General features: G+C 42.3%; 1 protein-coding gene across 2 annotated transcripts in view; it reads left to right on the top strand.

Moving 5' to 3' along the window:
• The window catches only part of LOC136639237 (contactin-4-like), a 230,189-nt gene that overhangs the window by 98,941 nt on the left and 114,716 nt on the right, over positions 1 to 16,532 (top strand). For both annotated transcript variants that reach the window (XM_066613253.1, XM_066613254.1), the window contains 2 exons: positions 10,442 to 10,578; positions 12,310 to 12,439. In XM_066613253.1, the coding sequence (XP_066469350.1) occupies positions 10,442 to 10,578; positions 12,310 to 12,439 (267 nt within the window). The remainder of the gene's footprint in view (positions 1 to 10,441; positions 10,579 to 12,309; positions 12,440 to 16,532) is intronic.

Below are 16,532 nucleotides of genomic sequence, written 5' to 3'. Positions count from 1 at the left end.
AACCTCCCCACAGTGTTGGGCATCAGCAGTACTAGAAAGCCACAAGGCCACAACACCACAGCATCCCACCCTTCCATTTAAAAGGAATAAGAGGCGGACCAAATATAACCTTGCAAAATACAACATTCCAGCAGCAGTAGACACAAGAGCTGAGGATATATTCCTATATCCTCTGTTTCAAAAAGTTAACCTTGCCTGGTGGTGCCATCCCACTACCATAATTTTCAAGATGATAAATGCATAATTTAGAGTTCCCTGTCTGATAAATAACTTTACTTTGGCTGCCTTTTAAATCTGAAATGCCCATTTGTTTTCAAAACATAAACCATGAAGCCGGTCCCTGAGTTTCATAAAAACAGCCATTCTAAAGCTGTCATGGCAAAAGCAGCTTGTCATATATACCTTATTTGAGTAGTAAAAACTGAACAGTAGCATCTTTAATCTTTTTATAAAAATAGTTGGAAATATTATACCTTGGTTGAAATGAAAAACTACAATGCTGGCATTGCTTTTTCAAGTAGTTTCTGGTGGGTCAAAAGTTCGCATCCAAAGAAAGGAACACTCCAAAGTATTTGATATGGAAAATCAAACTTGTCACTGACTTGCAAGCTTTCTCCATGAAAGCTGGGTTCTATCATAATGCATGCCCTGGAGATTAAAATCTGGCTCTAACAGTGTTAGTCTTTTAAAATTGGTTATCTGCCTCTGTGAACAGTGAAGAAAGAAAAAAGAAGATGAAATTCAAATTTGCCTGCTTGCTGCAGATAAAACAGACAATCCTCATTTTGTCAACCATATTATTCCGCATTTGGTAAAGTTGTTAAAAAGAGATTTATTTATTTCTTTTTGCACTTGCTCATTTTATTTTTTACCTTTTAGAAAAAACACGCACACACTTTGCTATAAGCATCCGTAGTTCAAAGTGCTTCATATTCAGGGTAGTTAAACAGATTAACTTGGGAGTGAACAGTGTAGCCACTGTAGACAACTCAGGCCCAACTACCCTTTATTCTGGAGCTCTCTGATTGGAACTCCCAGGGTAAGTTTCTTGGTAAAAGCAGGCATGGTTTGGAGACAATTTGAATCAGGTCTACAGAGCAGGGAGCGGAGGGATCCAACCTTTACCCTGTACTGCTGCTCTGATTTAAATCATCCTATGGATTAGAAAACTTGCAGGTACAATTTTAGCACCCATAAGTTTTCCCTTTTGTGTCTAATAGCATTTAGATCAGGTCTCCATCATGGAAGGGAGAAGGGTTGGAAACCTTCTCTCTGCAGGGGCAGTCCTTCAGTCATACAATAGCTTAATCAACCCAGAAAGAACTGGCAGCAACAGTGAGATTTTCCATCCCAGTGGCAGGTGTGAAAGAAGAGCAAGTTGTATAACTGGAGTAGGTGCAAAGTTGCTTTGGTGATTTGAGAGGGCGGTATTGATTCTGTAAGGGTAGTTAAGTTTTGTTTTATTTTGTTATACTTGGAGCATAGGAGGAATTACACTTACTTCTGGGTCTGCCTGAGACCCAAATGCAAACCATTTTTTTTACCTCTTAAATATAGAAAATGTTTTATCTAGCATGCATAAGGAATGGAGTTTGCTGGTTATCCAAATGGCTACCCAAACGTCAGCACAATCCTATCCACTACCCCCCATGGTTGATGCTGTGTAGTTGGCTGTGCCAAAATAGCAACTGCTGCATCCTATGGTCAGGGTGGGGACAGTGTTAAGGGGACTATTCTGACCTGTGACAGCAAAATAGCTCTCGCAAGTCCATGTTGACCTGTGCTGCAAGATCAGGTCCAAGAAGAGGGTTAGGATATCAGCAGTGCAGTCAGCACTGTTTCCACCCCCTCCTGGGAGCTGATCTGACCTCCCCCACCCCATTTTTACCTCTTCCCTTCCCTCTTCCATCCTCCTGCTGCCTTCTCCCAGTTCTCCAACTGACTTACCTTTGATGTTCAGTGGCAGGCGACACATTTTTGGGGGTATGAAGGTGCAGACCTTCCTGCTAGCAGTGCACTAAGTAAAACACTGGTGGAGCACCTTTTGCGATTGGCACTGACTGTTTTACAGAAGTCTGAGGGTCCAATTCTATCCAACTTTCCAATGCCAGTGTAGCCACAGTGCAACCCACATGAAAATGAACAAACATTCCCTTACCTGGAGAAGGCCTCTGTGACTGCCCCCCCCCCCACTACAGGATGCAACGCATGCCTGTTGGCATGACTGTACCAGTGCTGGAAAATTGGGTAGGATTTGACCCTGAGTCAGCAGAGTGCTGGATCAGAGGTTGCATGATAAGATTGGACCCTGTAACAGTTAAAAAAGTTTTCACAAAAGTTACAACCCCAACAAGGCTCTCTCTACTCCCTTGCTTACTTGATAAGTCTTCCTCTGTGGCACCGCTCAGCCTTTTTCCTTCTTCCCAAGGCCCTTGTTAGGAAGGAAGCAGAATGTCTTTGTCTTAGAGGGCCTTTGTAGAGGAGGGCAGAGTCCCACTGCAGAGGATTCTGGTCAGAGAAATGCAGGGGGTGTTGCTTAACCAGTGCTTCAGGAAGCAGCACACTTAGCAGGTCAGGATTCTGGTTAACTCATATCTGGGACCGTGTGTGTGTCTGTGTGTACACACACACACATATATAAAGCTTTCTGCTTTCATTTATGATACATTTCTGAAGGAGTTACACTAAACTGCTCTATATTTTTAGTCTGCCTGAATGTAGAATTTGACCTTGGTGATCGCTTGTAGTAAAGCAAAGGTTTGTATCTCGTTTGGAAATACAATAGGGCCCTTTCTGAGGCTTATGGGAACTATCTAAGCTAATTCTAAAAGAGCTGCTCCTGATCTTGCAAAAGAGCATCAGAGCAAAGTAGTCTTTTGAAGTGCTGTGATTTGAAATATATCTATTCCAAAAGGAAAGAAAGAACTGATTACATCTCTGGTCATAGTTTCACAAAAGTCAGAGCAGCTCATTCCTCAATACTTTGGTGTGAATCTGTGAACACTGAGAGTCTGTAACTACACAGAGTGTATTATGAAAGACACTTCTTACAAATGCACACATATGCATATAAATTAACGCAGTGTGTAGCAATCAGAAGTTACTGTTGGATTTATTCAATGTTCTTGTGTTGGGTGGTAGATGCGTTCCCACTGAAGTGTTTGCATTCTTTGGACACACCACCTTCTCCTGGACTACGTCCCTGGAGTCCAAAGCCTCCTTTTCGATTTTCCTTTGTTAGTTTCACTGGAGATTTGCCAATAGAATATATCCCTTGTAGTATCTGAATAATATCAACTCTCAATACAGGCAAGCTGAGCTCCTGCAACAGCAGGTTTCCCAGGTAATGGGTAGATTTTCCAAGTCTGTATAATTAGTCACAAAGTTTTCTACTTCTCTGAATTGAGAATCTGGGAACCCATTGAATTAGAGGCAGCACAGACACCTGCCTTCTCATTATGTCACACTCCTGTGCTGAGACTGGCAGCCAGATATAAATGTTGGCTATCCCAGCGCACAGCAGGCTAAGTTAAACCAAAAAGTGAAGATGACCAGGAAGAATTAATTGCCCCTCACTCTCTGTGACTCAGAGTAGTGCTGAGTCCATGTTTCATGGAACACTTGGCAAAATTCCTTTCCTAGGCCCCCTCCTACCTAGATGGGGACTGAGTCACTCTGCCATCACCACACAATTGCTGTGGCCAAAGAGATGGTCTCTGGGGTCACACTAGGCCTTTCTGAGTGCCCTCAGCAGCTGCTCAACAATATGAAACCCTGAGGTCAGCTGGGTCTCATAGCCTGTTTGGGAGTGAAGGGATCAGTTTCGTAGCAAAACCATAACCAATCCTGGTAGTTGGAAAAGGAAGTGAATCTGCTCAGGTTGTCAGAGCTAATCTTAAGCAAATTTGTCTGATTTCATGAAATTGGGCCCCACACTTGGAGGAGCTCCATGCTGGATTGCCAGCTACCGCAGCTGGGATCTCTGCATGTTGGAGAGTGGTGGGGCAAGCGGGATGTCTGTGCGGCACTTCTGCCCACTCCTCTATCCCATTTGCCTGAAATGGGCCTCCTGGAAGCAGTTGTCAGATGTTATCATGTCACCACCAACTGTTTCTGGGTACTGTGCTTGGTGCACAGCACCACCAGCTCTCGTCTCACTGAAGCTGTATGGTGGGGGGGGGGGGGGAAGTCCACAGGAACTGACTGCATAGTTACTGAGAATTGACTGTAATAGTCAAGGACTAGCTTCCAGACACCAATGGAAAAATAAAAGTCCTGTATCCTCTTATCTAAGCGGGGTGGAAAGTGAGTAGTAGAGGAACCAGTATTAACCCTGTGAACACACACTTCTTTAATTATGTGGGACAAGCTGCCTAATCTTAACCTTGTCGTATGCCAGTGTGCTGTGAGGACCACCATTAAAGTCAGTAGCATAGCTAGGGGAGTGCAAAGCTTTTTACACGGTGCCTCACTGCGGAATGCAAATAGCCCCCTTTGGAGCCATTCTGGGCCTCTAGGGCAAAACAGAGGAGGCACCGGAATGGGTTCAAAGTGGGGGGGAAAGGGCCGCTTGCAAGCCACAGCGAGGTGCCATGCAAAACTTAGTGTTTTGCACCCCCTCTAACTATGCTACTGATTAAAATAGATCCTTGTTTTATGCAGCACTGCCGCTGGTACAAGGGCCAGAAAAACACACGTCACTAGCAGCACATGGTAAACTGGCCACCAGTGTATAACTGCCAGCAGAGGGGCTAGAATCAGGTGGTATGGAGTTAGATCACAGTGGCACCAACATCTGTCATTTCCCCAACCCCCTTCCCAGCCCAGATACCCCCCCCCCAGCAAGTTCCTCAGAGTTATCCCAGCTACAGAGGGGACCATATAGCAATGGGGGACCATACGGCAACTGGGAAGGTAGATACAGTTTTTCATTCCTTTCCTCTCCCAGCCAGCTTGGTCAGGAACAGTGCACAGGATGCAGCAGACACTTCACCAGTGACCGTGCATCAACCCTTCCCATTCTAGAATCAGGTTGTAAGTCAGATAGGAACATACTGGACAGCACTAACTTGTCCTATGTTCCCCTTGCATGTTAGGATAGTTTTGGTGCTCCCCCACCATTTAGATATTGATCAAATTGAAGCACATGAATGAAAGGCATATGTGAGAAATTCTGTTGTAGATGGCACTGTGTATTTTTTCCTAAGTGTTCTTTTCACATCCAAGAACATTTGCTTGTAAACCATGCCTTTGTGGAGAAGTGCAGCCACTATTGTTCAGTTGATGGAGAAAGCCTTAGCAATTTGCAGATTAACAAGCATCTTCAGGCCAAACTTTGACTCAACAGAACTTGTTTTCCTGCATTGTGTTTTCAAGATCTGCTTTCTTCAAAATAGTAAAGAGGTGAGGAGGTAAAAGCCCTATACAATACTAAGTTCAAGTTGAATGGTCTTCATTATGAAACAACACAATCATTTGTATTTTGTTTTAAAGTTTTATGTTTCCATGGCTTGTTTATGATTTTGAACAAAAACCTTTAGGCTTTTCTTTGTTGCTTTATTTTTGTTTCTTTAAGTGGAGAGACCTGGGAAGAATTAGCACAGACCATATAGAATGAGATGTCCACTCCTGCAGTTAACATTTATTCTTCTTATGATTAATTCCCCCAAACACAGCTATGCAAACGTACCTTGGCTTTTTTTGAATCTTTCCGGGGTTTATCAGTAGGAAACACTGATAGCAGGAGGGGATTTAAAAGTAGCAGCAGCATGTTGGTATTCAGCCTGACACTTCTTGTTTATCAAGCTTTTCCCACTTAATTCTACCCTTGCAAACCTTCCTCTGATTTCATCTAAGCCCCCAGGGGATTTTTAAAGTAGTTGTCCTTTGTTGAAGAAATCTGAAATTGTTTTATCTGATTATAGAGAGCCCAAGTATTGTAAAATGCCCTGGTTCATAGAGACCTCTGCTGGCAATAACAAACACACATGTTTTTAAAACTCTGAACAGTTATTGGGTACTTTAAGCACATGCACACATGCACATTTTTGGAACTTCCATTAATTTCTCATCCAAAGGAACTGGTCAGCTCACACCAATTTCGTTGCATCAGTGTGACCATTCTCTGGGACTTAATGCTCCTTTCTTGAAAACATGCCAGTATTTGGAAACCTCAAACATATCTTGTGGGAAGTTGCAAAAACTCTTTTGGGACACCCTAAGAACTTAAGAAGAGTCCCGCTGGATCAGGCCGTGGGTCCATCTAATCCAGCTTCCTGTATCTTACAGCAGCCCACCAAATGCCCCAAGGAGCACACAAGACAACAAGAGATCTGCATCCTGGTGCCCTCCCTTGCATCTGGCATTCTGACATAGCCCGTTTCTAGAATCAGGAGGTTGCACATACACATCATGGCTTCTAATGCATGATGGATTTTTCCTCCAGAAATTCCCCTTTTAAAGGCATCTAGACCAGATGCCATCACCACATCCTGTGGGAAGGAGTTCCACAGACCAACCACACGCTGAGTAAAGAAATATTTTCTTTTGTCTGTCCTCCCAACACTCAATTTTAGGGGATGTCCCCTGGTTCTGGTGTTGTGTGAGAGGGAAAAGAGCATCTCTCGATCCACTCTATCCTTCCTGTGCATAATTTTGTATGTCTCAATCATGTCCCCCCTCAGGCGTCTCTTTTCTGGGATGAAGAGGCTCAAATGCTATAGCCTTTCCTCATAAGGAAGGTGCCCCAGGCCAGGAATCATTTTAGTCACTGTCTTTTGCACGCCTTCTTTAGGGCCCAATCCTATCCAACTTTCCAGCTCCGGAGTAGCCACAATGCAACTCTGTGGTAAGGGAACATATATTCCCATACCTTGAGGAGGCCCCAGTGACTGCCCCTCCACCGCAGGATGCAGCTCACACCCCACTGGCACATCTGCACCAGCACTGGAAAATTGGATAGGATTGGGCCTTCAGTCCCTTAAATCTTATTGATTTGAGTGAGAATGAATCCTGAAGTTTGATCCTTCTCAGTGTAATTAATGGAACTTAAAAGTGTTTTTACTTTTGATTGAATTCAAGTCATATTTGGGGAAACATTTTTAGGGACCACAAGTCTCAGAGGATTACAATATGTTTGATTACTTACATTTCTATTTTGAAGTTGAAGCATTACTCAGGGAAAGTGCTAAAAACTTACATTGTGTTAAAGACTGTGATGTCCTGCATTTTCTCTTGGTATTTTTGTGGTTGCGTTACCACCTGCACAGCCCAACCCTATCGAGGACTGGGCTGCTGGGTGGAGGTCATTACGACAGCAGAATAATAATACACAGTATTATTACACAGAAGACACTTCCACCGTTGCAAAATGGTTGTCGACCGTGCATGCAGCGATCCATTGGAAGCCATTTTGTGTGTGCTGCTGCAAGGTACAGGAACACTGTCATTGGTCCCTGCCGCGCTTGCTGGGCCAGGAAAGGCAGGGTGGGGACTGAACTGGGCAGGGAGAAGGGAGCAACTGAGGGCTGGAAGACAGCAGGAGGGGATGGATCCAGCTGTAGTGGCACATGCTGGATCCTATACCCTCTCTTTAAAAACCTCCTTTCTTCCCCTTGGACTTGTGCCAGCTGGAGAGCAGGCGCAAGGAAACCCCAGCAGGAGGCTTACAGAGAGGTAAGAGGAATTCCCCCTTCCCCTCCAGAGTTTCCCAAATAGTTCTCCCCCCTGCACTGGATGTGCCTTTTTGGCGCGGATGCCTTGGCAGAGGGGAAGGGTAGGATTGGGCTCAAAGTCAGCTTTTCTCTCTCTTTCCTGCTCTTCATTAAGATTACGGCGTGAGACACAGGGGAGTACAGGAATAGGAGAAAGAACAAAAACGAAACCAAAAAGCCTTTCTGTCCAGATGTAATCAGGCAGGTTGCTACCTTAGCTAATTCAATAAGGACAGCCAGGAAACTAAAAGAACCTGCTTGCAGTCCCTTCCCCTCAGGTGTCTTCTCTGCTTTCTTTGCTATCTAGCATCCTTAGGCCTTCAATTTTGATTCCCTTTCCTGTGCCTTGATTTATTACTTTGTCAACATAGGTAGAAACATTATTTTTGTTGGTGCAGAAATGGCTGTGCCTCGCTATTCTTGGCTCTACCCCAGGGGTGCCCAAACCCCGGCCCTGGGGCCACTTGCAGCCCTTGAGGACTCCCAATCCAGAGACTTGCTGCAGCCCACACTGGCCCGGCACAACTGCTTTCAGTGTGACGGCAGGTTTGACCTCTCGTGTGAGCTGTGGGATGAGGGCTCCCTCCACTGCTTGCTGTTTCACATCTGTGATGCAGTAGCGGCAGCAAAGGACAGGCCAGCCTTGCTTTGTGCAAGACCTTTTATAGGCCTTGAGCTATTGCAAGACCTTCATTCATTCATATAAGTTCATCTTTAATATATTCATTTATGTAAACTTATGCAAATTTATTCAAATTTTAAATGTAAATTAATTCGGGGGCCCCCCCCGGCCCCCGACACAGTGTCAGAGAGATGATGTGGCCCTCCTGCCAAAAACTTTGGACACCCCTGCTCTACCCCAACAGAACACCTTTGCTTTCCCACCTTTTCCTTTCCTGAATTATCAGAATTTTCAATTCCAAGCCTCTAGTGCTATATTACCCCTAGTGCTATATTACCCCTGGCTGTCCCAGCCAAAGTGTATGTCCCTTTTGGATTCCTTCTGAGCTGCTACTAACTTTGGACTTGCATTAAAAACCCATTTATGCCCGGCCCACAAGTGTACATATTTGATCCCCATTGTGTATATGCAGTGTTGGGCAGAAATGGCTTAAGGGACTCCTAAATAGAACTGAGCCAGTGGAATTAAGGAGGAGAAATTACCTTAGAGGAGAAATTGCTAAAACTTTCCAGAGCCACTCAGTGATTCTGGCCTCAGACCTGGCAGTCAGACCCTTGCAGTAGGATCTCTGTACACCCACTGTGCCCTCAACCCAATCTCTCTCATTTCATCTCTTCTGCGTACTGACTTGGACTGAGTTTGGGTGCCCCTTCTGGGATCTACACTAGGCTTCTGGCCAAGCCTCCTTGGGAACTTAGCATTATTTGTGGAGTTCACCACCCCTCTGTCACATAGAACCTGCAGCCAGTTTTACTGAAAGCTCAAGTTACCAGATTAAAAACAAGTGTTTCACCCTTGTGTATCCTATTTTTCCTTTTGTGGGTAACCCACTGATTGCACCGCATTACTCTCTCAACTCTCCATCTTTCCCCTCTCCTCCATCATTTTTAACCAGTTAGGGTGGAAGCCCAGAGTTCTATCTCCACTCTTCCTCAGATGCAGAGCAGCACCAGTTTCCTAATCAATTTCAGTTAGTGTTCCTGTGTTGCTTTAATTGCTTCCTTCCCCCCTTGCTATTATTGTAAATAATTCCCTCTAAACCATGTACTGTATGCATTTAAAGTTCTGACTTCTTTTTTCTCTGGTACCAGGTTGGGAGATGGGGACACCTTGGCCAGCAATCACAGGTTCCTTAAGCCCCTTAAGCCCCTTAAGGAACATGCACATAATTAATAAGCATGTTCCAGAGCATTCCTGGTAACATAGCCTTCTGACTGGCTTTTCTATATTTGTATCCCCTTTTTTTCTATGAATATTTTCTTGATTCCAAAGTGTCTGATTGAGAGTACAGGAGGTGGTGATGTTTTTTATTTGTTTTTATTGTTTTAGTCTGAGAGTGATTATAAAGCCAGTTTGGCTGTGCATGCTATCTTTAGCACTTCAGATATTAACAGTAAATAAACTAATTTGTCACCAATGGAGCACTATACTCTTTGTGTTGGTCTTTCTACAGGCTGACATTTGAATTCTTATGGAATTTTATTCACATTGATTAAAGCCTGTCAAGTAGGTTCAGCAGTTAGGGTTAGATTTCATAGTTATCATAGCTTTTCCACAGGGTTTTGGGAATTGTAGCAAGGTGTGGGTGCTTGTAATTTAGTTTTAGGGCTCCCTAGCCCCCTTGGACAACTTCTGGACCAGAATCTCCTAGCAAAAAGAACTTACTATTAACTCAGTTGGTGATCTAAATATGCTTGGTTAAGTTCATAATTAAACAAGTGATTTTAGTGGAACAACTTTCAAGTTGAACTTCTGTTTGCACTCTCCCCGTCTCCCTTTCTCTTCTGTAAAAGTATAGATTTTTGAAACTCGTAGATTTTTGAAACTATATCTGAGTCTCTTCCTAATGCTTCATCAATACACTGTGATCTGATACATTCATTTCTAAAAAATGTTTTCTTCTTCTTCTTTAGTGTTTGTCCCATGTGGGGGCAGGGTCTGCTATTTTGATTTTCTAAAAAATGTTCGTGCGGCAGAAAAGATATTTGAAAGATAGTGGCACAAAGAAAATAAACTGGTGTTTAAAAAATCTATCGTCATTTTGCAGCACCTCCCAACTGGATTCAGAAAATAAGTGACGCTCATGTGGCTATAGAGGAGAGCATCTATTGGGAGTGCAAAGCGAATGGGAGACCAAAACCTTCTTACAGGTGGCTAAAGGATGGTGAACTACTTCTTCCTCAGGTATAAACAATGTTTAAGCTTCCTGTCCTTGATGCTCTGAGTTTGGGGAACAACTTCAAAGGATTGTTCAGATGTGGTGACCTTTTTTGTGCCTGTATAGGTTTGTTGCTTTTGAAAAAGGAATTCATACAACCAAGTTGTCTTAAAACTCCATCAGTTCCATTACAGACTTCTTCCCTGCTGAGCGATTGCCATAAAATCACCTTGAGCTTTCCTTGTAGTTAAAACAATGACACTTCAAGCCAGACTTTTCAAAGGAAAAAAATTACCCTCAGGCACCTAATTCCAAACCACTGTTCAATGAAAGTTGGGCATTTAAGTGCCATTTTCTGCCTTTGACAAGCATTCCTCTGAATCAAGTGGAACTTAGAAGCTCTGGGACTTGTTTCCAAAGGACCTTCACTGAGAAAAGAAGGATACATAAAATGGTTGCATATTTTTCACCCCCTGCAGCTCTGCAGCAAAAAAAGTCCGACTTGTAATATACTTCAGTTAAACAGTGGAAATAGTTTTTTGTGCTATAAACCATTTTTTCTCTTCCGTTTTGTAGTTTCTAATTTAAATTTTACTGTATGGGACACAAGCAAGGATTCTGGCCTGTAGCAGTAACCCTCTTTCAGTTTTTCAGATCTCTATGGCACTGTCAATGAGGAAGCTGACCTGCTATTAACAGTGGCAGAATGAACTGCCTGAAGATTAAAGATCAGTGGATGGGCAGGGAATATCTCACCAGCACCCCTTCTGTTCCACATGTCACCAGAGGGGATACTTTCAACCCTTTGGTTGTCTCAATAACTTAGATAAACTAAGCAAATTACTCACATGCCATTACCAGGTTAGGCAACATTTTTCCCTTATATTTTGACGTGGGAGAATGTGGTTGCCTAGATCTGATCACGGTTAATAAAGGCTGCACTTCAAATAGCTTTATGTTGCAAGCTAGCAGCCAAGAAAACAATTTATTTATTTATTTATTTATTTATTTATTTATTTAATTAGTCATACGGTTGATTGCTAAAATATAGCCAGACTCCTATTGAGTACGGAAACACACCACTGTACTTATTAAAACTGATAACATAAGTTCCATATCCTTAGGCTAAGAAATGAATGTGGGGTCTTTTGTTCCACATGCTAAATTCACTTGCTTCATGCTGGTCACTAGCAGATGGTTTTGAACTTAAATCACATTAGACTAAAGTAACTATAGTTAAATCATTATCATTTACATCTTCAGGGTTTTTTTTTAATCTGGTGGTAGTGAACAGCACACAATTGCTTTGCACCATTGAATGTGATTACTGTTCCTATTAACCTTCAAGGGACTGAAAGCTAATTGTTCAGCTGTTTCAAATGTTCTAAAGGACTTGCCTGGCTGTCTAAGTGCACTACAGAAGTCATTTTAGATCCCTGTTCATCTCCTTGAAGGGGGTTATTAATCGAAATGGTTCAGATGTTCAGTCAATAAAAATTAAAGAGAGAGACAGAGTGCAGAAAGAAAGCACTGCTATTTAAATAGCGTTTACCAACCATGGTATTGGTTTTTCCATTTAGCATTTAATATGATATAAATATACTTGATGAATACATTGCATCATTCATAAATTGGCCTTCTTCAGCTTCTGTTGTGTTCCCCCATCATGTTACAATAGCAGTTAAATTGAAAAGGTGTATACATTTTGAACCTGGGGTTTCTCTCTTTGTTTACATTATGCATTTGCTGTTTTGCAGGGAAGAATTCAGATAGAGCATGGAGCGCTGACCATAACCAACGTGAACCTGTCGGACACCGGCATGTATCAGTGCGTGGCAGAAAACAGACATGGGGTCATCTATATCAGCGCAGAACTGAGTGTAATTGGTGGGCTCCTTTTACTTAACAACTCCTGAAAAATCTCTTAGCATAAGTAGTTCTGGTGTCTCCAATGAACCCCACAGAAAAGCCCCTGAAATGTTAACATCATAGTGATTGTATACATACATTTTTTTAAAATCATAAATATTTCTTCTTATATTGGCGTATTTGCATTTGATAGGAGGGCTTTTCACAGAGTGCACTTTGGCATATGTTTGAATGAAGCTGCATTGTCTGACAGAAGGAGTAGATGATGTAAACTAGTTGGTTTTATCATTTCCACCCTCAGCAAATCCATTCCACATTGACATGTCTGCCAAGGAATCCCTTCACAGCGCAGAAAATTAGGCATGCTCTAAAGTGGCACTGAACCTTGCACAGGCCTTTTGAATCTCACTGTCCCCCTGTATGAACATAAGAACATAAGAGCCGCCCCACTGGATTAGGCCATAGGCCCATCTAGTCCAGCTTCCTGTATCTCACAGCGGCCCACCAAATGCCCCAGGCAGCACACCAGATAACAAGAGACCTCATCCTGGTGCCCTCCCTTGCATCTGGCATTTTGACATAACCCATTTCTAAAATCAGGAGGTTGCGCATACACATCATGGCTTGTAACCCGTCATGGATTTTTCCTCCAGAAACTTGTTCAATCCCCTTTTAAAGGCATCCAGGTCAGATGCCATCACCACATCCTGTGGTAAGGAGTTCCACAGACCAACCACACGCTGAGTAAAGAAATATTTTCTTTTGTCTGTCCTAACTCTCCCAACACTCAATTTTAGTGGATGTCCCCTGGTTCTGGTATTATGTGAGAGTGAAAGAGCATCTCTCTATCCACTTTATCCGTCCCATGCATAATTTTGTATGTGTCAGTCATGTCCCCCCTCAGGCGTCTCTTTTCTAGGCTGAAGAGGCCCAAATGCCGTAGCCTTTCCTCATAAGGAAGGTGCCCCAGCCCAGCAATCATCTTAGTCGCTCTCTTTTGCACCTTTTCCATTTCCACTATATCCTTTTTGAGATGCGGCGACCAGAACTGGACACAATACTCCAGGTGTGGCCTTACCATCAATTTGTACAACGGCATTATAACATTAGCCGTTTTGTTCTCAATACCTTTTCTAATGATCCCCAGCATAGAATTGGCCTTCTTTACTGCCACTGCACATTGGGTCAACACTTTCATTGACCTGTCCACCACCATCCCAAGATCTTTCTCCTGATCTGTCACAGACAACTCAGAACCCATTAGCCTATATCTAAAGTTTTGATTAGTTGCCCCAATATGCATGACTTTATACTTACTAACATTGAAAGTAAGCATGATCAGAGCATGTGCTGTATCACCATATGTAACATACCCTGTGGGTACACATTGCACGGGGACATTGGCAGTGTTGGGCCACTATTTTCAAAAATGAATGAATGAAGGTCTTGCAATAGCTAAAGGCCTATAAAAGGCCTTGCACAAAGCAAGGCTGGCCTTTCCTTTGCTGCTGCTACTGCATCACGAACATGAAACAGCAAGCAGTGGAGGAAGCCCTCATCCCACAGCTCACGTGACAGGTCAAACCTGCCGTCACACTGAAAGCAGTTGCGTTGGGCCAGTGTGGGCTGAAGCAAGTCTCCAGAGGGCCAGAGGCTCATTGGAGACTGGGGGCTCCCTGAGGGCCACATTGGGAGTCCTCAAGGGCTGCAAGTGGCCCCAGAGCTGGGGTTTGGGCAGCCCTGATATAAACAATGGCATTAATAGTTGCCATTTGTGGCACAGAGAGGTTGCTTTGCCCGGTGCAATCTGCCCTTGGTAGTAACGATGTATAGTATAAGTAGAGCAGTCTGAGTGACTTACATTTCTTTTTTGGTAGATTTAGTTCATACTAGTGTTCGTGAACATCCATTTTGTTTGAACCAAAGTTCATACTTTAGTTCATGAACATCCATACTTAACCCATTTTGGTTTGTGACCCTTCTGCATCTTTAGATATATTTGAGCCTTTTTCCATGTGACAATATTTCTGTTCAAACGTATTAGTGCAAACTGAAAGAATAACCTTGTGTAGTTTCGATTTGGGAGAAAGATACCAATAGAGAACATTTTCTGCTTTCTTGATTTGGCTTGCAGAAAAGACCTAGGTGATTATTAGAATGTTGTTTCTGAGAACAGATACTGCTTTAGGATCAACATCACCTGCCTGTGCTCCATCCTGTATATTGGTCAATAAAGAGATATTAACAAAAAACCAGAAGTCTTCAGTACTCTCTCCTTACAAGGAAACTTACCCCATAAAACTCCCTGTCAAACTTGGGAAAACAAGAAGCATGAAATCAATCAGTATAAATGAGATATCAAACTGTTGTCTTTGTATCAGGACTCCCTGAAGCATTATATATTAAAATATATATATATATATTAGCATTATATATTAAAAAGCATTATATATTAAAAAGAATGTGGCATGCATTTGTTGGTCCTCTAAATAGGACATATAATCACTGTATGGATTTAGTCCCACAAGGTGCAGTTACAGCCATTTGCTTTGATGGATTTTAAGAAGCATTGTACCAAATTAATTAATGACAGATCTAACAATTAGTCTTGATAGCTGAATTGAATGTCCTTGTTCAGAAGTTGTATATCTTTGATTACCAGAGGGTGAGACTGAATGACAGAGGTTGATAATCACCATCATTCCTCGCTTGTGGACTTTCCACAGGCATGTGTCACTGTTGGTGATACAAGTCTGGACTAGAGGGACTTTGGTTTGATCCAGGAAGGTAACATTGTCTGTTGTAAGCCCTTGGATATTCTGAACTCCCGTCAAGCCTTGTATAGCCTATTAAAAAGGAAATGCTTATTAAAAGAAATTATTTTAAAAGAATAATACTATTTACTAACCTGACTTCAGATTTTTTTCTTTTTTCAAATGAGCCTTCCTGCTCCATTGACTGTTCCATTGATCCATTGACTGAGCTGCTGCCATGAAATGTTCACCAAAAAAAAATTCTTAACTGTTCAGACTGTACACAATTTAACTGTAAATTGCCAGCATACAAATCCTTCACTAGCATGAGCTGTGATTCTTCTTTTTTTTTAATAGATCAGATCAGAAACCTTTATTGGCATCACAGACAACAAATAAAAACAAGCAGAAAAGAAACAGCCAATAAAATAGACTTTAAAAATCACACATCTTCCAATTCACATAGAGCTGCCCAAGACACACACAGTTCCCCCTACACAGCTTCTCAATGATCATAGCTAATATATTATATAAATCATGGAGATGTTTGCACCTACTAAAAATCAGACAAAGATACTTGGCAGTCGTACAAATGCGTTCTTGATCTCATCCTGCTAACAAGAAACACACCATGTGATTCTTCCCTTACCATGGTAGTGGGAAGGGATTCAGAAAGAGGGATGAATGTAGAATATATCAACTGGAAGAAACCTTTATGCAAATTTTCCTAAGTTTCCACTTGCTATTTCACCACTCTTTTTTTGATGGCCCTGTAGAAGTCGAGCAGTAGCCAATGACCTCAGTTCCATCTTTTTTGAGAAGCAAATGTTAACACCTGCTAACTTGCTAACAAATGCCAACTTCCTACTAACACCGGGAAGTTCAACCTTCTTTGGAAGACCCTCATCTATAACTTTGTTCCCACTAGGGAAATTGTTTGCTTTAAATTGACATACATAGTTTGATTTATGGTGATGTTAATTGCCATGTTACAATTCACTTCTATAGGAATATTTATGGTCAGCTTTTCTAGCCTCAGGTACTGGTAATAACTTTCCATAATCCACCATTTATCCTCATACCAGCCACTACTTACAGTAACCAAATGAACTTATACCATTGGATTTTGTATATAACAATGATTTAATGTAATTTCATTCTGCTCCATTATGTTATTTTATTTATTAAGCATGTTGACCTGCTCCTCTCCAAAGGCTCTAAGGCAGCAATCCTATGCACATTTACCTGGAATGTGCCCTTTTGAACCTAGTGGGACTTAGTCCTGAGTAAACATTATAGGATTGCAATATAAATTTGGGGGGAGCCTTTTTTTTAACCAGTTTCCAGCTCACAGTTTC

Source organism: Tiliqua scincoides, chromosome 2, assembly GCF_035046505.1.
Source record: "Tiliqua scincoides isolate rTilSci1 chromosome 2, rTilSci1.hap2, whole genome shotgun sequence".
Lineage (NCBI taxonomy): Eukaryota > Metazoa > Chordata > Lepidosauria > Squamata > Scincidae > Tiliqua > Tiliqua scincoides.
The sequence above is the reverse complement of the archived record's forward strand: the minus strand, read 5'-3'. Positions and strand labels throughout refer to the sequence as shown.